The sequence below is a fragment of the Anomaloglossus baeobatrachus genome, chromosome 6, assembly GCF_048569485.1.
Source record: "Anomaloglossus baeobatrachus isolate aAnoBae1 chromosome 6, aAnoBae1.hap1, whole genome shotgun sequence".
Classification (NCBI taxonomy): domain Eukaryota; kingdom Metazoa; phylum Chordata; class Amphibia; order Anura; family Aromobatidae; genus Anomaloglossus; species Anomaloglossus baeobatrachus.
Window position 1 is genome coordinate 465,127,077 of NC_134358.1, and position 21,957 is coordinate 465,149,033.

The following is a 21,957-nucleotide window of genomic DNA, read 5'->3' on the forward strand; positions in this document are numbered from 1 at the left end:
CATCCATAAAGCACCCGAACGTCGAACCCAAAATTTGGTTTCTTTTGTAGTCTGTGTTTGGTACGAACACCGAACCTCAGCTAAGCTCATCTCTAACAACAATTAAACAATGTTTGACGTTTCGGTCACATATAAATGACCTTCATCAGAATGAGAACTGATTGCTGGATGTAGCAGGAAACCAATGCAAACGGTGCAGGAAAAAACAACAACCACGTCCTCCTTGTTGTCGCTTTCCTCTGTGCCGTTTACATGGTTTTCTGCCACATCCAGCAATCAGTTCTCATTCTAATGAAGGTCAGTTATATGTGACCGAAATGTTAAACATTTTTTGATTGCTATTAAAAATCTTCCTATTATCCCAATTTTTAAATGCGAAGGTTATTTTGTAACAGTATATGGACTAGACCCCTACTCGAGCACCATACTTCAATAACAAGTGGAGTGAAGTATATATTTTCCCGGTAATGTGCCAAGAGCCACTAAAAAGTGGCTTATTGTTTACACAGTGCTCGATTACTGACAGTATCTCAATGCTCCCTTTAGTTTTGCAGCTCTACCTAATAATGACAGAACCATAAAATACTCTCTAACATAACACAGCCTATTATAGAGGAGAAACTTTAATTTTAGGCAAAGGCCTACATTATTGGACCTTAATCTGCAGCGTGGCCACCACTACTGTGGTTAGTACTGTTGCTGGGGTCCTAGGTCCATATCTAATAAGAAATGTATTCTTCCGATTCTCAAATAAGTAATGAAATCCATATTTAACTCCAAAGTAGTGAAACACGGTGATCTTCTGGTTTCTCAATCTCTAGGGACCTTCGGGCTTTTGCTACTTTTCTCTTTTGTGTGCTTTTTTGGTTAACTCCAGGGAAGTGCAGCGAAGCGTGTGCAGTAAAGTCAGATGATCTTTCACATGTCAAAGTAAAATAATGTCCGCCTCTTTCAAACAAAGCAAAACTTCAGACCTTTGAATTAAAACAGGATACTTAAATATTTGTTTAAACCACATGTTAGCATTATGAGACTTTAAAAACAGAAATACGTTCCAGCCACCAGTATTAAAACTGCTGCAGCGAGTATAAAGGAGAACCTGTCACGGAAGGCAGACTGTTCAGAACATGAAGAATGTCCGCCTGGCTGCACATAAACTACAAAGTTTAGCTTGTGACCAGATTACAGGCACCATCCAACAATGTGACCTCTCCTTGCTTGACACAATTTAGTCAAATAGATGATTCCAACCCGATTATCTTAGGGTAGCTTTACACGCTACGAGATCGCTAGCCGATGCTAGCGATGGCAAGCGTGATAGCACCTGCCCCTATCGTTATGCCGATATGTGAAGATCGCTGCCGTAGCGAACATTATCGTTACGGCAGCGTCACACGTACTTACCTGCTCGGCGACGTCGCTGTGACCGGCGAACCGCCTCCTTTCTAAGGGTGGCTTTACACGCTACGAGATTGCTACAGCGATCTCGTTGGGGTCACGGATTTTGTGACGCACATCCGGCCGCTGTTGCGATCTCATTGTGTGTGACTCCTAGGAGCGATTTTGGATCGTTGCAAAAACGTCCAAAAATCGCTCCTCGTTGACATGGGGTCCTTTCCCAATTATCGCTGCTGTCGCTTGGGCGAAGTTGATCCTCGTCCCTGCGGCAGCACACATCGCTACGTGTGACGCCGCAGGAACGAGGAGCCTCTCTTTACCTGCCACATGCCAGCAGTGAGGAAGGAAGAAGGTGGGCGGGATGTTCGTCCCGCTCATCTCCTCCCCTCTGCTTTGATTGGATGGCCGCTTAGTGACGTCGCTGTGACGCCGAGCGAACCGCCCCCCTTAGAAAGGAGGCGGTTCGCCGGTCACAGCGACGTCGCTGAGCAGGTAAGTACGTGTGACGCTGCCGTAGCGATAATGTTCGCTACGGCAGCGATCTCCACATATCGCCATAACGATAGGGGCGGGTGCTATCACGCTCGCCATCGCTAGCATCGGCTAGCGATGTCGCAGCGTGTAAAGCCCGCTTAAGGGTGCGGTTCGCTCGGCGTCACAGCGACGTCACTAAGCGGCCGCCCAATCAAAGCGGAGGGATGGATATGAGTGGGATGAACATCCCGCCCACCTTCTTCCTTCCTCATTGCTGGCGTGTGGCAGGTAAGGAGAGGTTCCTCGTTCCTGTGGCGTCACACGTAGCGATGTGTGCTGCCGCAGGGACGAGGATCAACTTCGCCCAAGCGACAGCAGCGATAATTGGGAGAGGACCCACATGTCAACGAAGAGCGATTTTGGACGTTTTTGCAACGATCCAAAATTGCTCCTAGGAGTCACACACAACGAGATCGCTACAGCGGCCGGATGTGCGTCACAAAATCCGTGACCCCAACGAGATCGCTGTAGCGATCTCGTAGCGTGTAAAGCCCGCTTTAGGCAAAGGTGGAAACTTAGCATTGCCCGGAAGAACTGCAAGGCAAACCCCCCGGTCTGGTAAAATGTTTTAGATATGCCAATGTTGGGAAATGTCTTTCCTGATGCTGCTCTATAGATGACTGATATTCAAGGTTGATTAAATCTGGTTGTATAGGAAACCAAAAGATAAAATGGATCCAATGAAATTACAAGCTGCAGCATTATCACCTGGAACAACATACATATTGCTTTACGTCTAAGGCATGATGGTGAGGATTAGAGAAAGGGGTTTAGTATTAAGGGCGCTTTACATGCTGCGACATCACTAGCAATGTCGCTAGCGATCGCACCCGCCCCCGTCGTTCGTGCGTCACAGGCAAATCGCTGCCCGTGGCGCACAATATTGCCAGTACGCGTCACACATACTTACCTGCCTAACGACATCACTGTGGCCAGCGAACAACCTCTTTCTAAGGGGGCGGTTCGTGCGGCGTCACAGCGACGTCACACATCAGGCCTCCAATAGAAGCAGAGGGGCGGAGAGCAGCCACATGAAGGATACTCCCACCTTGTTGCCGGAGGACGCAGGAACGCTGTTGTTCGTCGTTCCTGGGGTGTCCCACGTAGCGATGTGTGCTGCCTCAGGAACGACAAACAACCTGCATCCCAGAAGATCAACGACATTTTGAAAATGAACGACGTGTCAACGATCAAAGATGTGGTGAGTATTTTGGATCGTTAGCGGTCGCTCGTATGTGTCACACGCAACGATGTCGCTAACGAGGCTGGATGTGCGTTACGAATTCCGTGACTCCAGCGACATCTCGTTAGTGATGTCGTTGCGTGTAACGGGGCCTTAAGGAGCCTTCAATGACTAAAGAGAACCTCAGAGCCCTGTCTAAAGCTTTAACTGCTACAAAACTTGTAACAGTCCCTCAAACATCATATATTTACCATGTTTTTTATGTGGCAGGGGCTTCCCAAGCACAATGATCAGGAAATTGCTGCTACTACTGCAGATATGACCCTCTAAGTTATGTCAAATGAGTTAAAGAAAAGGTGCTGTCTCAGACGAGAAACCCCTTTCAAATTTCAGATGCCCAAATTTTTAAATGTGGGAAGCCAAAGTGAGATTTTTTTCAGATGCCATTCAGATAGATGTCTGTCTATGTCATTATATTAATGTATTTGCCAACTAATCTGAAAGCAGAACAAATGTAGGGGCAGAGACCCTGATTCCAGCAATGTGTCACTGAGCTGCTTAGTGTGGTTTTGAAAAAAACATCACTGATTTATCAGCAGGAGGTTATCACTAGAGGACTAGTAAGGTAGCTCTTCTTAGTCATGAGTAGAGATGAGCGAATGCGAACTGTAAAGTTCTGGGTTCGTACCAAACAACAGGTGTCAGGGTTACGGAAAATCTGTGTCTGAGTTCTGGTGCTGCTCATATGCTTACAACTCGATTGAGCACTGATGTGCTCAGGTACGCTCGGTGCTCGGCCCAGTGGGAGCCACTTGCAGTGTCTATATGGCTCTCAAAGGGGGTAAAAACAATGTTTTTGGATGCGGTGTGTAAAAAAATAAAAACAGTCCAATCATTGAATTCCATTATAATTATTACTCGAGTTCAGCCTCTTAGTTCATCATTTACATGGGCTTCAATCTCAAGGCTCAAGTCCAGGTCCTGAAGCGCACCTTAAACTGAATTACGACCGAATCTGCAAACCAGAGCTCCCAAGGGTCCGTATACTACTACTCATGAGCTCTACAACCCACCAATGATTGTCAGCTTTCTGTGTACATTGTACATGGCAGCAGCTACCAATCAGTGGTGTGGGCGGGGTTATACAGAGGTCAAAAGTGAGAGAACTGTTGGATCTGCTGGAGAAAATAGTGATTCTATTAAGCAGCTCAATAAGTGATACATCGCTGGAATCAGGGTTTCTGCTCCTACATTATGCTGCTCTCAGATGGGTAAGTAAAAACATGGTGACAAATTCCCTTTAATAGCTCAGGGTTGACAGAGCAGAAGCGTCTCTCCATTCTTACACATTGTGTAAGAATAGTCCTCTCTGACATCCATGTGTCCAGGCGTTATTTTCAGACTGCTCCTTCAAAAAGTTGCTTTTATGAAAAAGAAAAACCATAACTTTTAAAATGAAGGAAGATGCATTAAAAACACATTTCTATATTAATATGTATGCATCCTCAGAGATTTGTTTAGCTTCTGACCTTAATAGTTTTCTTACCTGCATGTTTTCCCTTAGGTCTGTGGCTTCTCTTATAGGCTGAATGGCGTTTTTGAAGATTTCATCAACGGACTTTATCAGTAATGTCCGCATCGATGCATAATCCCTCGACTTCTTCGCTTTCCTAACTGACAGACCGCGTTTATGAGGCTTTCCTCCACCTCTGCGATTTGTAATAGCTACATGGACAAATAAAGAGGCATGAGCCAAAACATCTCCAGTTAAAGATTGTAAAGGAACATGTCTGTAGCCGGGTTGTAGACACTCAAATGGGATGGTATACTGCCCAATAAACTCATCTCCAATATAGTCATCGTCAAGCACCACAAAGCGAACCATTGTTAGTTCTGGAAGATTAACCTGAAACTCAAAACTTTCATCAAATATCGGATTGTCTCCATTCTGATGCACTGTTTTTGTCCTCTGCTCTGCGCAGTCGGCGGGTATTCCGTGAATTTCAACATACACATAGGGATCCACCACATCTCCTTTAGCTCCTGACCCTTTAGGTTTTGGAAAATTCTGACCACTTATGATTTTAATATGAAGAAGCTGAGGAGAAACTCCAGGCACAGAATCTTTTGTGTTTGCACTAAAAAAAGAAACCTCCTCGCGCATTATGGCAGGTCGTAGAACAAATCCACAGTTTCCATTCTGTCGAAACCAGCCAATGTTAAGATCCATCATAAGACCTGGAGTCTGAAAATTCATAGCAACTATCTGACAACCACATTTCCAATAGTCTTGAGGGTTCATGTTGCTGGAGTCTATTCTCATTGGACTTGGGAATATCCGAGACAGAAACTTTTTGTTATAGTTAACAAAATCCCCAGGAGTTTCATTTGCATATTTGCCAGCCGCCACTTCATTGAAAGAGCACACTTCCCAATATTTCTGGTTCTGGAAAGACGTCTGGAAATCTGTGAACTGGACAGACTTACAAAGGCTAACAAGGTCAGAGAGCTCCTTGCAGAGCTGTATTCGCTTTACTGGGACTATATTTTGCTGCTCTTCTCCTTTCTCGACCCTTTGCGACATTTCTACACCTTCATCTTCATCTGTAACGTCGCCTTCAAACCCCGAACATTCAGGGGGAAGTTTTTTAGTCTTTATTAATATTTTGCCTTTTAAAGTGTCAGGAGATGGCAGATAGGCATCTTCTGCGTTTGGTGGAGTGGTATAAAGTTTATCTCCTAAGATTTTTTTCATGTGTTGAACCATGACTTTCTGCTGCTTGACAGAGCAATGGTTTTCCAAACAAAGAATTAATGGGAACTCTGACGCATGGAAGACATATTTGTTAATGATGTCAATGACACTGCGAAAAACAATTTGGGTTGTCATTGTGTGGCCAGTGTAAATGACCGGTTCATTATCTGGACCATCCCAGACATCCAGTTCTACACTTCGACACCCCATTTTGAGAGCACGAATATACCCAGTAATATCTGAAGGACCCCTAAATTGATCTTCTATTAAATATGTATTATGGGATGAATTTATATAATAGTGGGATAAAGGTTGTGTCATATCTTGACAAACTTTTTTGTGCTCTGGGTCGAAAATACAACTATCTGGAGATATAAGGTAATTTGTAAAGCCATCCAACGACAGGCAGCCTTTCTCCTGGCCTTTAGATGGTTCATATTTCTTGATAATATCAAGGCTGATTTCTTCTGTTACCTGTGCAACACCTTGTTCAGCCTCCAAAAACATCATGAGGTCCTTCGTGTCCAAATATTCTTTATTGCTGGAGAACTGCACTAGCAAAAAGTAAATCTCTGGTCTAGTGCAAAGTTCATGGAAAACTTCAATAAACTCATCTTGGGATACATCAGTGTGACTCTTCTCTTTTGATTTCTGCAACTCTTTAAATTTTAATTCAATTTTGCTGCTTTTAAGACCTGGGTTTAATCTCTTTATAAATTGCACTGCTTTACATAGAGGCACCTGACCTACATTCTCCTCATCTACTTCCCTGAACATTTGAGAAAGCCATGACATCCGCATGTTATCTTGGAAACTTTCAATCATGTCAAGAGTATGCTTCCCGTATGAAATTAAATACCGTAAACCCGTTACCCAAATATTGGCGACATCAGCAGAGTTTGCCACAAGATCTAAGGATTCATAATTATCTCCATATATTATAGAAAAAGCACAGTCTTCTGAAATCTGGTCATATATTCCATTGCTACGAAAAATATCTGTATTTTTTCCGGTTCGGACTTCTTTTACAGATTTAATGTCTATTTTTGCTTTTTCCGAATCTTTCTTTGAAGGCTCCCACCTCAAAGATTGCATATCTGCATCTAAAAGAAAGTATCTGTGATAGATCCTGGAGTTGGACCGGACTTTTTTCAGTTCTGATCCTTCAACCATCGCATTGATGCAATCACTTGCACTGCTGATCTTTTTCTCTGCTGGCATACTGCTGAATGATACAGTCTTCTTTCGTTCTCGCTTCTGCTTTGTGCCATCCTAGAAACGAAAGTTACAGAAATAGATTAATCATACAGAAAAACAAAAAGGACAAAAAGATCAATATTGGAAACAAAAAGTTTGCAAGATAGGATTTTTTATCTTAAAGTAAGTATTCTCTGCCGCTACTTCAAGTTATGCTTCACACAAGAATTCGACACATTAGACTAGAAGATTACTGCAAAGACATAATGATTTAAAGCAAATATAATCGTTTTTAATAAGACTGATTTTGTTAGCGTTAGCTAGCACACGCCTAGGGCTTGAAGAGACTTTAGTAAGGAAAAATACACATGAGATAGAGGATAGGGGGTATTATACAGATTTAATTTATCCACCCATCATATTAACACATAAAATAAGCTACCATTTCCAATACCAGAGAACTTCATACCAATGTCTTCCTAAAAATAAGATTTCTTATCCTGGACATTTTGGCCACATTAAAGTGTGGCTACCTCTTCACCCACAGCAGTGGAAAATAGATTCCAGCCCCAGAGGTCAAACCTACATCTCCACATGATATGTCATAAATATCTATCCTGGGGCCATCCCTTTAAGAAAAAAGTCCAAACTCTGCAACACTTAACGCCGCTTTACACACTGCGATATCGGTACCGATATCGCCAACGTGCGTACCCACCTCCACCGGTTGTGCGACATGGGCAAATCTCTGCCCGTGTCGCACAACATCGCCCGGACCAGTCACATGGACTTACCTTCCCTGCGACGTCGCTGTGACCGGCGAACCGCCTCCTTTCTAAGGGGGCGGTTCGTTCAGCGTCACAGCAACGTCACAGCAGCGTCACTGAACCGCCACCCAATAGAAGCAGAGGGGCAGAGATGAGCGGGACGTAACATCCCGCCCACCTCCTTCCTTCCGCATTGTGGCCAGGACGCAGGTAAGGTGAGGTTCCTCGTTCCTGCGGTGTCACACGGAGCGATGTGTGCTGCCGCAGGAACGAGGAACAACTTCATTACTGCTGCAGTAACGATATTGGAGAATGGACCCCCATGTCACCGATGAGCGATTTTGCGACGATGCAAAATCGCTCATAGGTGTCACACGCAACGGCATCGCTAAAGCGACCGGATGTGCGTCACAAATTCTGTGACCCCAACGAGATCACTTGAGCGATGTCGTAGCGTGTAAAGCCCGCTATAGGGGCACTTTGCACACTACGACATCGCAGCTGCGATGTCGGTGGGGTCAAATCGACAGTGACGCACATCTGGCGTCGCAGTCGATATCGTAGTGTGTAGTGTGTATATCCTTTTTGATACGATTAAGAAGCGCAAAAACGTCCAAATCGTATCATCGTTGTAGCGTCGGTCATTTCCATAATTTCGGAAGGACCAATGTTACGAAGTTGTTCCTCGTTCCTGCGGCAGCACACATCACTGTGTGTGAAGCCGCAGGAGCAAGGAACATCACCTTACCTGCGTCCTGCGGCTCCCGCTGGCTATGCGGAAGGACGGAGGTGGGCGGGATGTTTACGTCCTGCTCAGCTCCACCCCTCCACTTCTATTGGCCGCCTGCCATGTGACGTCGCTATGACGCCGCACGACCCGCCCCCTTAATAAGGAGGCGGTTCGCCGGCCAGAGCGATGTCGCAGGGCAGGTGAGTGCATGTGAAGCTGACGTACCGATAATGTTCGCTACGGCAACTATCACCATGATATCGCAGCAGCGACGGGGGCGGGGACTATCGTGCTCGGCATCGCAGCATCGGTTTGCAATGTCGTAGTGTGCAAAGTGCCCCTAAGGGTATGTCTACACGTTCAGGGCTTGCAGCATTTTGGACGCAGCATGTTTTCACTGCATCCAAAATGCTGCGTTGTACAGGGTAAGCACCTTGGATGGGATTTATAGAAATCCAATGCACACAGTGCTGTTTTTTTCTGCAGCATAAACTGACATGTGGCATGGCTTCCCAAGCTGCAGCATTTCAATTTATGCTGCGGAGACGCGAGTGTTTTCCCCAGTGAAAATAGAGCTAAAGTCCGCAGAGGCCCAAACCTTGATCGTGGGCACGGGCAGCCGTGGTTTCCTGTGGAGAACACTCATGGCTCCCCCGGAGAGCTGATACTGCGTCCTAGAAGCAGCATGTCCTGCCTGTGTGCATATACCCTAATCTAGGGAGCAAATATCATAATTAATTATGAGTGAGCACTACCATGTTTGGGTGCTCGATACTCGTTAAGAGCAGTTGGATGCTCGGATGGGTGCGACTTGAGTAGCTGAGTATAATGGAAGTCAATGGGGATCTTGAGCATTTTTCAAAAAAAGTGCCTGGAAAAATGTTTGCGTTACCCATTGACTTCTACTGTACTTGGGTGCTCAAGTCACTCACATCTGAGTATCCAACTGCTCTTAACGAGTTCCAAATACTCAAGCATGGTAGCCCTCATCATTAATAGTAATCAGTACAGCCGTGCAATAAGTCCTTTGCATTAGTATTTTTGTGCCTTAATATGGCTGGCACACACTTTTACATGATTAGGGCCCTATTAAGGAAAAGAGGCCTCCATATAAAAATTCATTACATGAATAGCTGGCAACATCTTACGACAGCAAAATATGCTGCATACTGGGTCTTAATAACCTGACCCACAGCGATCAGTCACGTCACACTTGAAAGCGTTGCGATCAGACATCTCCCTTTAATCAGAACATTTCCCAGAACAAATAGTATTTTCTAAAGTTATTATAGCAACTATAAAATACATGTAGCCAATGATACAAGAGTACAGAACGCAGCAAATTATGCTTTCAATCAAATGTGTGTTTGAGCTGAGGTGGCTTTTCTAAATCTGGTCGCAGACATTTAGGAGACCACAACAAAGTTCATCAACTCTGTCAAACCAAAGTATGGCATGTAATATTTCAGAATACTTTGAAAACGCACTTGGAGGCTGCAGCTGTCGGCCTAGGTTGGAGCCAGGAGATTTAGTATTAACACACTGTGCTATGGCTGGGCTTCATAAGCTAAATGTGAGCCAAGTAGAAAGTTATAAAAAGGACAAGGACAACAGAAAGAACACTTATAAGAAAGTACCACTTCCCACCTAGATCTGTACGTGCTTATATAAACATTCGCAACATACATTTTTGGCAGATTTTCACCATAAATTGTTAGTTTTAAAACAATTCCGAGTAAGGCCGGCGTCACACGGTACGATCTATCGTGCGATGGCACGAGCGATCGTACCCGCCCCCGTAGTTTGTGCGTCACGGGCAATTAGTTGCCAGTGTCGCACAAAGTCGTTAACCCCCTGTCACACGCACTTACCTCCCGGACGACCTCGCTGTGGGTGCGAATATCCACTTCCTGAAGGGGGAGGGACGTTCGGCGTCACAGCGACGTCACACAGTGGCTGGCCAATAGAAGTGGAGGCACGGAGATGAGCGGGACGTAACATGCCGCCCACCTCCTTCCTTCCGCATCGCCGGCGGGATGCAGGTAAGCTGTGTTCATCGTTCCCGGGTTATCACATGGAGCGATGTGTGCTGCCACGGAACGACAAACAACCGGCGCGCAAAAGGAGGACTGACATTTTGAAAATGAACGACGTGTCAACGAGCAACGATAAGGTGAGTATTTTTGCTCGTTCACAGTCGTTCGGAGGTGTCACACGGTACGATATGTCAAACGATGCCGGATGTGCGTCACCAACGACGTGACCCCGACGACATATCGCCCGATATATCGTACCGTGTGATGCCGGCATTACTCCATAGCTCCATAGATCTATGAAGTTCTCCTGCTCTTAACTGTCCAAACCTCAAGAGAGTCCATGACATTTGAGATTTCAAAGACCAGATACAATGAGCTGGATTTGCTGCCTCTATCAGCCAAGTACTTGCAACATTACACAAGTGAGAGATGCTGAATACTTTGATGCTACTTTTAGACCTCAATTTGGCACATTCATTCGAAACTAGAGACATCTATAAGCCATCAATGCTGTGAGACATGATAGGAAAATAGAATAGCTTGTTCTATGATATTTCATTATGACAGGTCTCTGGTCCGCACATATGGCAGCCATAACATGCTCAACGGAAAGAAATTCTGCGCAGAACTAAGAGGAAACACATATGATGGTTTAGTGTCTGTCACAGGCTGATTCATGGTTTTTATGTATGTTGTACAGCCTTTCATACTGAAAGAGAAATTCTGTTACATAATAATTAATAAAAGTAGTATTTGCACATAAAATGAAATGTGCCATCTGCAGAACATAATCAGTCTCATATGATAGTAACAGTCTACTTCCAAGGGTAGGTTACCAAAAAAATCTATAACTCGACTGTTATTGCAGATTATGTCTCACTAAGGACTTGCTGAGTCCTGGGCGCGGCGGGTCCTGACCCGTGGGGCCGCGAGACACCTCTGCAGGAGACCTCAGCTGCTCGTACCCTCGGTCAGGGTTTGGTGCACTGCGGTCTATCGCTTGTGCTCTCCCTACGGAGGATGCCTGTGACCCAGCAGCAAACAATTGACATGATGCGGCCTCGGAAAGCCACACCGCAGGTCAGTTATCTCTGCAGGCCACACACACTCTGGGAGCGGGATTTCTAGAAATGCCATCCTCTGTGCTTGTACTGTACAATGCATTTTGGATGCAGCAAAAACATACTGCTGCAAACACTGATCGTGGGCTCATACCCTAATAAAAAACAAAAAAGAAAAAAAAAAACAAGCATAGCGGATTTATGTAGTACATCCCACGGCGTTCAATAACATGGAAGTGTAGGAATGTCATTCATAAAAGAATACACTAAGGTATCACATATCAAGGTAGCAGAGACAGACATAATGCTCACCAGAGATTCAAGGTCGTTTATAACAATTCTCCATTCAGACCTTAAAATCCATAAGAACATGGAAAGGAACCACCAGCATCCAATAATCCATGTCTTTATTAGAACCAACACATATACACAAGTGTACACATGTAATGGTGCTGCTAATAGCCTATTGGATGTTGGTGGTACCTTTTTATTTTTATTATTCTACACCATCCATCTAAGGCAAACAATAAACATATACACTGTGGGCTTTTCATGACCTATATGTTAAATAGATGCCATTATAATTTATGGGCAACGTATTCCTGAGACAGAAGCTTGGCAGCTACATCAGTCTTCAAAGGCTACTTAAAGGCTTATTAGGAAAACGATAAATGAGGCTATTATAGCACATAAGTGACCGACGGAGGCCAAAGCCAGGCCTCCGTCGTGGTCTCTTTAATGCATGTGTTTGGGATATTCTTCCTGGTGTATATGCTAAAATGCAAACAAAACAATGTGAATACGGTCTAATGTCACATATAAAACCGCACATAAGCATACTCCATCGTCTCTTATAATACCCATAAGTACTAAATAGGAACCGGTCACTCAATTCATGCTGCCCAAAGCACAGACAGCATGAAGAAGAGTTTGCCTACATGACTGCAACCAGGTATGTCTTTCCATGAAACGCTCCGATGTATCAGGGAAAACATATTTTGAAGAGCGGACTTTTCTCTGTACGGCTTAAGTTGACAGTCTCCTTCCTATATACAGTAAGTACATCAGAAAGACCGGTCAATGAGTTAAAGTGGTAAAGCCATGTGGAGTGGCAATGTACTATAATAATAGTAATAATTTATTCCCTTATATAGTGCCAAGTCCCTATCTGTATGTCTTTGGAGTGTGGGAGGAAACCGGAGAACCCGGAGGAAACTCTCGCAAACACGGGGAGAACATACAAACTCCTTGCAGATGTTGTCTTTGGTGGGATTTGAACCTAGGACCTCAGCGTTGCAAGACTGCAGTGCCAACCACTGAGCCACTGTGCCGCCCTCTGCTCTTCATATGGTCCCCAGCCAGCTAATCTGATTGATGCTGCCCGTGTGGAAGCATGAATTGAGTGATGCGTACCTTTCAATATAGAGCCTCCTACTAAGACGGCTTAGAATAGGTTTTAGAAACCATGTAATTTGGTAGTAATGAGCATCATACTGAACAACACACAATGATACAGATGTGCATCTCCGTGAGCAGGGCTAGGCCATATGTGCCTACAAACTACAACAGAAACAAGATTGTTTCCATGCAATCATTGTCATCACTAAAAAAAAAAAAAAAAAATCTCATTGGCTACCAGAATCACAGTACAACAAAGTTATATTTCAGTATTTCCACAAAACAAAAGCTTAAGGGGGCGTCCAAAGGCTGAACAAATTTTCATCTAAATCCCTATTTATTTATTGCCCTAATCTAAACTAATTTCTAATCTGCTTACATGAAAAAAATCCCTACCATTCCCTAACTACACTGTGTAACAGCTACCGTGTTTTTGCAAAAATAAGATACTGTCTTATACCCCTAACCCCCCAAAAAAACCACTAGGGCTTCAAATCAAATCAAATCACACACACACTACATCCAGCGTTACAAAATACTTCCGGCCGTAGGGAATGATGGGAGGAAGTCAAGTGTGTCCGCAGGTCCTGTTGCGGCAGGTCCTTGCGCTCCACCGCACAGCCTCTCAGGATTTTGCCGGTGAGAAGAGATCGGTGTTGCTGGATGTGGTGAGTATGTGTGTGATCCGATGTGTGTGTGATTTGATGTTTGTGTGTGATCCGATGTTTGTCTGTGCGATCTGATTATGTGTGTGATCTGATTGTGTGTGCGAGTGTGTTCGGATGTGTGTGGGGGTGCGATCACTGCAGGTCCTTTGCTCGGCGTCCGGTGAGTGTGACTGCGGGTTGCCCACAGTCTATAATGAAGTGTCCTGCAGTATCTGTATCTTTTTTAGCTGCTCGGACACTTCATTATTGATCCGCGGCTAGGGCTTATTTTCGAGGGAGGGCATATATTTAAGCCTTGCTCCGAAAATGTTGAAAATCCCTGCTAGGGCTTATTTTTGGAAAAACACGGTATTTCCTATTTCCTGTCTAATGATGATTCGTTTGAGAATCTCTGTGTATGGTGGGATACTTTAACAAAGAGTCATCAGGGGACAGATGCTACAAATCACTGACCGAGCCTCTGCCCCTCCCTGAAACTAAGCATCATCAGTAACGCTCATTTCAGGGGCTGCAGTACCTCGTACAGGTAAAATCTTTGGGCAGATAGCCATATACGTTTCTTGGAATGGTCATGCAGAGGAAGTGACTGCCAGCCATTCAAATGGGTGGCCAATCGTATAACACATGTAAGCCTGGCCAGTGGCCAGACAGAATGACAGTCATTCTTTCTTCGCAGGTCTCTATGCCCCTATGAAGATCAGTGAGTAAAAAAATAAAGAAGAAACAGAGGGATAATAGAAATCTTTGTTTACCCAAAACGTGGTCTTAATCACATGTTAATAAGAATTTCTGCTCATGATTAAGATGAATCCGCACTGAAGAAAATACTTGTCATGTTTCAAATTGCAAATCTCCCTAGCAAAACCGATTCCAATATTTACAATAACATTCCTTCTAGAAGCCAGATGGCGAGATTCTCATATTCTCATATTCTGCTGTGTAACGTAACACACTTGGACTAAATGCACAATGATTATCTCACAAACTATACTGCCTGATGCTAGGAAGGAAAACAACCGACTGTACAGTTCTGATGTGATCCAGCCCCAACATTCGTCTCTCTCTGCACCTCCCTAATAAATCCTCGCCACAGTAAATTCATACCGCAGCACTACGCATGTGGAGCAGAATGCCTGCGAGCTGGAACATCAGCTCTGCATATGGACAGCATTTGTCCACTAATTCTGTGGTTAACCCTTTTTCAGGAGGAAAGCTGAACAATCCAAAAATGGAAAAGCCGAGGATAATCATCCTAAGACCTCCATTTACCCATCTATTATACCGTAGTACATCTACAGTATCTACCTACATATTTCTCCAGCCAACAATCCATCTGTCCATTTACAAGAGGGAAGATGGGGTTCACCATGTTCTGTAGACTTAAGGGCACTTTACACACAGCGATATCGCTAGAGAGCGTACCCTCCCCCGTCGGTTGTGAGTCACTGGCAAATCGCTGCCCGTGGCGCACAACATCGCTTACACCCGTCACACATACTTACCTGCCTAGCGACGTCGCTGTGGCCGGCGAACCGCCTCCTTTCTAAGGTGGCGGTTCGTGCAGGGTCACAGCGGCGTCACTAAGCGGCCGCTCAATAGAAGCAGAGGGGCAAAGATGAGCGGGACGAACATCCCGCCCACCTCCTTCCTTCCTTATTGTGGGCGGCCGCAGGTAAGGTGATGTTCCTCGTTCCTGCGGTGTCAAACACAGCGATGTGTGCTGCCGCAGGAACGAGGAACAACCAGTGTCCTGCAACAGCAACGATAATCGGGAAAGGAATGACGCGTCAACGATCAACTATTAGGTAAGTATTTTTGATCGTTAACGGTCGTTCGTGCGTTTCACACGCAACAACATCACTAACGAGGCCGGATGTGAATCACGAATTCCGTGACCCCGACATCTCGTTAGCGATGTCGTTGCATGTAAAGCGGCCTTAAGATTATATAGATACATACAAATATATTTTATTAGGATGGCTTGTCTTGTAATGCGGCCATTTTAAAGGAGGCATCACTGCAGAAGTAATGTCAGTGTTTAAAATGTCACCGTCTTTTTAATTTTTATTTAATAAATCAATAGTACACATAAAAATGCACAAATGTACAATATATCTTATCATACAAATTTGCTTTTTTATATTCTTGCACTGATCTTTAATTCTCAAAACTCTCAATTACTGGGTAAGAACGGTCTTCAGTGATACAGAGTTTTAGATTACAGAGATAGGAGATGGCAGTTAGTTTTTAGAAGATTCTATGCAGAAAGGAGGAAGGGGAGGAGTTCTGCCTCTAACTCCTCCCTCTGCCCTTCCTTCCTAGAATAGAATCTCATCAGCACCAACTGCCATCTCCTATCTCAGTTATGGGAAAGTCTTCACTGAATACAGATTTTAAATGGGAATTAAAGCACACTAATCACCAGTATTTCCCTATATAACCTAAAGCCAGTGCTATACTGGCACTATCATGCTGATTCTATATATACACCTTTAGGGCTCATGTCCACTTGAGATTTTCATGTGAGAGTGCAATCCAATAAAAAAAATCAGATTGCACTCGCACAGTGTTAATCCATGGGACAGTGTCCTTTTGCTTTTTTTTCATCTCGAATCGTGCTCTCAGTGCAATCGCAGCATGCTGCATTTTGCACAGAGTCTCGGCTCACGCATGTTATGCGACTGCAGTGCGGTGCATGCATAGACAGGCAGTGGAGGAGATGAGGAGAAAGTGCTCCCTCCATCTTCTCCACTCCTGTGATGCGATCACAAGATCGAATCACAGTCACATGACCCTAGGCTGCCGCTTGCAGCAGAGGGTCATTGGCATATCACTTCCAATGCTCTTACATCGGAAGCGGTACTACGCAAGTGGACATGAGCCCTTAGTTGTCAGCTCGGATGTTTAGGTTTTGAAACACAAGCAAGTAAAGCTTGTAAATTGAGCAGCTTTTTGAATGCCGATCAGCTGATAGCTGGGGTGCGTATTCATAGTGATTCCAGCCCCCCTGCCTGTCCATTCTCCCCCCGTTATTTATGCTAATTCTATTATTTATAGAATCGTTTTACTAAGTGACTAGAAGGACCTGTGCTGATGTCATACCCATGTGACCAGAAGGGCAAGGCCTCAGCTAACAAAGCTGATACAAGAAAGCAACCTTATACCAGGATTCTATAATAGAATTAGCATAAATAACAGTGGGAGGACAGACAGGCAGGGGGTGGAAATCACTATGAATACCCACCCTAGCTATCAGCTGATCAGCAGCTGCTGCCACTCAAAAAGCGGTTCATTTTACAAACTTTACTTGCTTGTGTTTCAAAACCTATACATCTTATCTGAAAACTAAAGGTATGTATAGACTCAGCCTGTTAGTTCCAGTATAGCACTGGCTTTAGGTTATATAGGAAAATCCTGGTGATTGGTGCACTTTAACAATTTGCAGAAGGAAAGATCATTCCAGGAAGAGAAAGAAGGTAATTTCTCTGTTAAGATATATTACAAAGATACTCATTTTCATGTGTACTATTGATTTATGAAATAAAAATTATAATAATGGTTACACTTTAAAGGCATATCTCACCAGTGCCAAACTGCCGGGGCTACATGCCAAGTTCAACAAGTTATTACCAAGTAAAAAAAAAAATCAATAGAAGGCCATGGTCTCATCATTGTGAGAGCACTTAGGTATTTGAAGGGTATGTGACAGTTTTTTATTTTTAGCCATATGCAGATTATGCACAGCGTTTTATCAAAAGTGATGAGTAAAAGTACATTTCTATGTGTATAAACATATATAGAAAGGTGACTCTAAGACACTATGAAAACTAATAATTTAGCACTGGTGTCCGGGTGGCTAGAAAGTGGCACCCAGGATAGGATGCTGCGGGGGAATGAAGACGCCTGCCACTGAGGGCCACACTGGAAGCCAGAACACTGTAGTGGGAATCAAATTGCTCATCTCTGCTCAGGAGAGATCAAACCAATTGAAAAAAGAGAAAGGAATTTAAATTTGGAGTCTTAAAACGTTATTGCGCATGTCTCATTCTAATCAATAGGACAGATGGACGATAGCTGCTGATTGGGCACATGTTCGGGCAGGCATCAATAGACTCAACATCATCAGCCCTTCTCACCGCTCTATGTAGAACAGGACAGGTGCATGATCCCTGCTAATTGAGCATGTGTCCTGGCAGGGTACAGTAGAATCTTGATTTAAAAATTAGAAAAGTAGGACCAACCATTTAATGGGAATCTGTCAGCAGGCTTTTACTATGTAATATGAAAGATGAGACTCTAATTCTATTGATGTGTCACATACTAGGGTGTGTGTTGAGTAGATGATTATTACTACAGGACTAGGTGCCTCGTGCCTCCTAGTCAAGTACTCGGTGTAACCTCTCCCCCCATCATTAAGAGCTTTCTGTCAGTTTACAGTGTACACAGAAAGCTGACAGTCAGTGATGTGTGCTGAGTTATAGATGGTACAACATTTTGAGCACTGCTAAATCTGCAGCAGAGAAACAGTGATTGCATCAAAATGACAGCATGTAGCCAAGTAAGTGACACATTCCCTTCTAACAGTCTCGCACCCCTACAATCTATTCTAAACTATGCTGCCCGACTAATCCACCTGTCCCCCCGCTACACCCCGACCTCTCCTCTCTGCCAATCCCTTCACTGGCTTCCTATTGCCCAACGACTCCACTTCAAAACCCTAACCATGACCTACAAAGCCATCCACAACCGGTCTCCTCCCTACATCTGTGACCTAGTCTCCCGGTACTTACCTGCACGTAACCGTCGATCCTCACAAGATCTCCTTCTCTGCTCCCCTCTCATCTCCTCTTCCCACCATCGCATCCAAGATTTCTCCCGTGCCTCCCCCATACTCTGGAATGCTCTGCCACAACACATCAGACTCTCGCCTACCTTGGCAAGCTTCAAAAGGAACCTGAAGACCCACCTCTTCCGACAAGCCTACAACCTGCCGTAACCCTCAGTCTGATACAGCGCCACACAATCAGCTCTTCCCTCACCTACTGTATCCTCACCTATCCCTTGTAGACTGTGAGCCCTCGCGGGCAGGAACCTCTATCCTCCTGTACCTGTCTATGTCTTGTATTGTTTATGATTATTTTACTTGTCCTATTATGAATACCCCTTTCACATGTAAAGCGCCATGGAATTGATGGCTCTATAATAATAATAAATAATAATAATAATAATAATAATAATAATCATAACATTGCTAGAACCAGGGGCTCAGCCACTACATAGCTGCTGCTCTTTGATTACATAGCAAAAACCTGGTAACAGATTACTTTTAACTTAAACACAACTCCTTACCCCCAGAAAAAAAATAAATAAATAAATAAATCTGTAAAAACGGTTAAAATATACTAAGGTATGTAATGGTAAATGTATGCAATAAACTGAAACTCTCTCGCTCTCTCTCTCTTTATAGTCATTCCATATGATAGAACGTTTTTACATTAATACAATATTCATTATCTGTAACTTCTTTTCCAGAATTTTTATAAAAATTTTTTTAAAATAAATTACAAACTGGAGAAAACATATCAAAATTGCTAGCGATACAGCCTAGAACCATAGGCAATCTATACCAGATATACGTGCCATGTCACGGGTAAAGAGGTGGTCAAGCTCATGTGATCACGCTCGACAGGACCTCATGTAGCAGTGGTCTCACAGGTTATAAATTGTCTACAGAGATTTATGACACTAACGAAATGGAGGGATACTATGTTGGACTACCAGGATTATCTCATATACAATAAATTTGTCGTGCTAAAAGTTTGATGGAAATTCTCTTATGACACATAAGAAACACCCCCCCCACGCCCCTCCCCGTAAACCTACATGAATATTGGTGGTGGGTTTTGTAAGTTAAGCGGGCTTTACACGCTACGATATATCTAACAAGATGTCGGCGGGGTCACATCGTAAGTGACGCACATCCGGCATCGTTAGTGATATCGTAGCGTGTGACAGCTGTGAACGAGCAGAAATACTCACCTTCTCGTTCATCGTTGACACGTCGCTCATTTTCAAAAAAAAAAAATCGAACGTCCTGTTGTTCATTGTTCCCGAGGCAGCACACATCGCTCCATGTGACACCCCGGGAACGATGAACTGCAGCTTACCTGCGGCCGCCGGCAATGCTGAAGGAAGGAGGTGGGCGGGATGTTATGTCCCGCTCATCTCCGCCCCTCCGCTTCTATTGGCCGGCCACTGTGTGACGTTGCTGTGACGCCGAACGTCCCTCCCCCTTCAGGAAGTGGATGTTCGCCGCCCACAGCGAGGTCGTTTGGAAGGTAAGTACGTGTGATGGGGGGGTTACAGCATTGTGTGACACGGGCAAGAAATTGCCTGTGCCGCACAAACGATGGGGGCGGATGCGATTGCATGAGAAATCGACACATGTAAAGCAGCCTTTAGGGAACGTTTAGAGCTCACAGTCTACTACACTGACCCAAAGTTCTCGCCATTTCTCTTCAAAATTGAAGTCTTGTACATACAAGGTGATTGCAGTTCAGATGGGTGGATGTATTGATTTCAATTGTGTTGTAACATCTATGATATTTTGGTGTATTGGGAGTTTGCCATTTGACTAATCTGTCATAATGGAGGGTAGTTCAGAAGAGCAGGTGCCCCACGGGAACCACACAAGCTCCAAATACATATTTGTTTAAATATGATAAACCGTCACATAGTATAGTTAAGGCCCCGTCACACTAAGCAATATCGCTAGCAACATTGCTGCTAACGAACAACTTTTGTGACGTTGCTAGCGATGTTGCTGTGTGTGACATACAGCAACAACCTGGCCCCTGCTGTGAGGTCGTTGGTTGTTGCTGAATGTCCTGGGCCATTTTTTAGTTGTTGCTGTCCCGCTGTGAAGCACAGATCGCTGTGTGTGACAGTGAGACAGCAACAACTGAATGTACAGGCAGCAGGAGCCGGCTTCTGCGGAGGCTGGTAACCAATGTAAACATCGGGTAACCAAGAAGCCCTGTCCTTGGTTACCCGATATTTACCTTTGTTACCAGCCTCCACCGCTCTCACTGTCAGTGCCGGCTCCTGCTCTATGCACATGTAGCTGCAGGACACAACCCGATGTGTGCTGTAGCTAGGAGAGCAAGGAGCCAGCGCTAAGCATTGTGCGCTGCTCCCTGCTCTGTGCACATTTAGCTGCAGCACACATCGGGTAATTAACCCGATGTGTGCTGTAACTTGGAGAGCAGGGAGCCAGCGCTCAGTTTGTGCTGCTCCCTGCTCTCTGCACGTGTAGCTCCGTGCGCTGGTAACCAAGGTAAATATCGGGTTGGTTACCCGATATTTACCTTAGTTACCAAGCGCAGCATCTTCCACGTGGCGCTGGGGGCTGGTCACTGGTTGCTGGTGAGCTCACCAGCAACTCGTGTAGCGACGCTCCAGCGATCCCTGCCAGGTCAGGTTGCTGGTGGGATCGCTGGAGCGTCGCAGTGTGACATCTCACCAGCAACCTCCTAGCAACTTTCCAGCGATCCCTATCGTTGTTGGGATCGCTGGTAAGTTGCTTAGTGTGACTGGACCTTTAGAGTACTGGCTACGATGGCATCTATTTAGGATAAGTGCATTGTCAACACCCCTAATAAAAGCTTTAGAAATTATAACCAGTTTGAATGCACTTATCTGCTTTTCAGATTCTTTTCTGTTCAGTAATTATAGATAGTAAGCCAATAATCTGAATAAAAGGCTTACAATGCAGAATGAGAACACAGCTTTAAATATCCTTTGAACTAAACCAATAAATATGTGGTATTAGAATACTTTTTGACTCAGCGATAGAAAAATTACTGTAAATGGCACACAGTGTATAAGGAAATGATTGAATACTTTGCATTCGAACACACAGCTGGTATCAAACACTTATGACATTAAGCGGAACACAAAAGGAGCATTGTGTACATATGAAAGTCTCGTTCGAGAATCATCGTTTTAGGCCTTATTCAGACATCTGTGTTTTTTTCGTAGATATAACACGTACCCATTACTTTCTATGGGGCTGTTCACAGGTCCACATTTTTTCATGAAACCATGTGTCTGTCCAAAACTCACAGAAACATGTTAGATTTTTTTTCCAGCAGCACGAAAGAAAAATGTCAATATAAGTCTACGAGTTAGTGAAAAACACGTACAGCACACATATGGCATCCGAGTGTCA

At 44.3% G+C, this 21,957-nt stretch overlaps 1 protein-coding gene across 1 annotated transcript in view; it reads right to left on the reverse strand.

Moving 5' to 3' along the window:
- PLCL2 (phospholipase C like 2) overlaps positions 1 to 21,957 on the reverse strand; it is a 296,128-nt gene that overhangs the window by 114,376 nt on the left and 159,795 nt on the right. Inside the window, exon 3 of the mRNA XM_075315304.1 lies at positions 4,662 to 7,142. Coding sequence (XP_075171419.1) covers positions 4,662 to 7,142 — 2,481 coding nt within the window. The remainder of the gene's footprint in view (positions 1 to 4,661; positions 7,143 to 21,957) is intronic.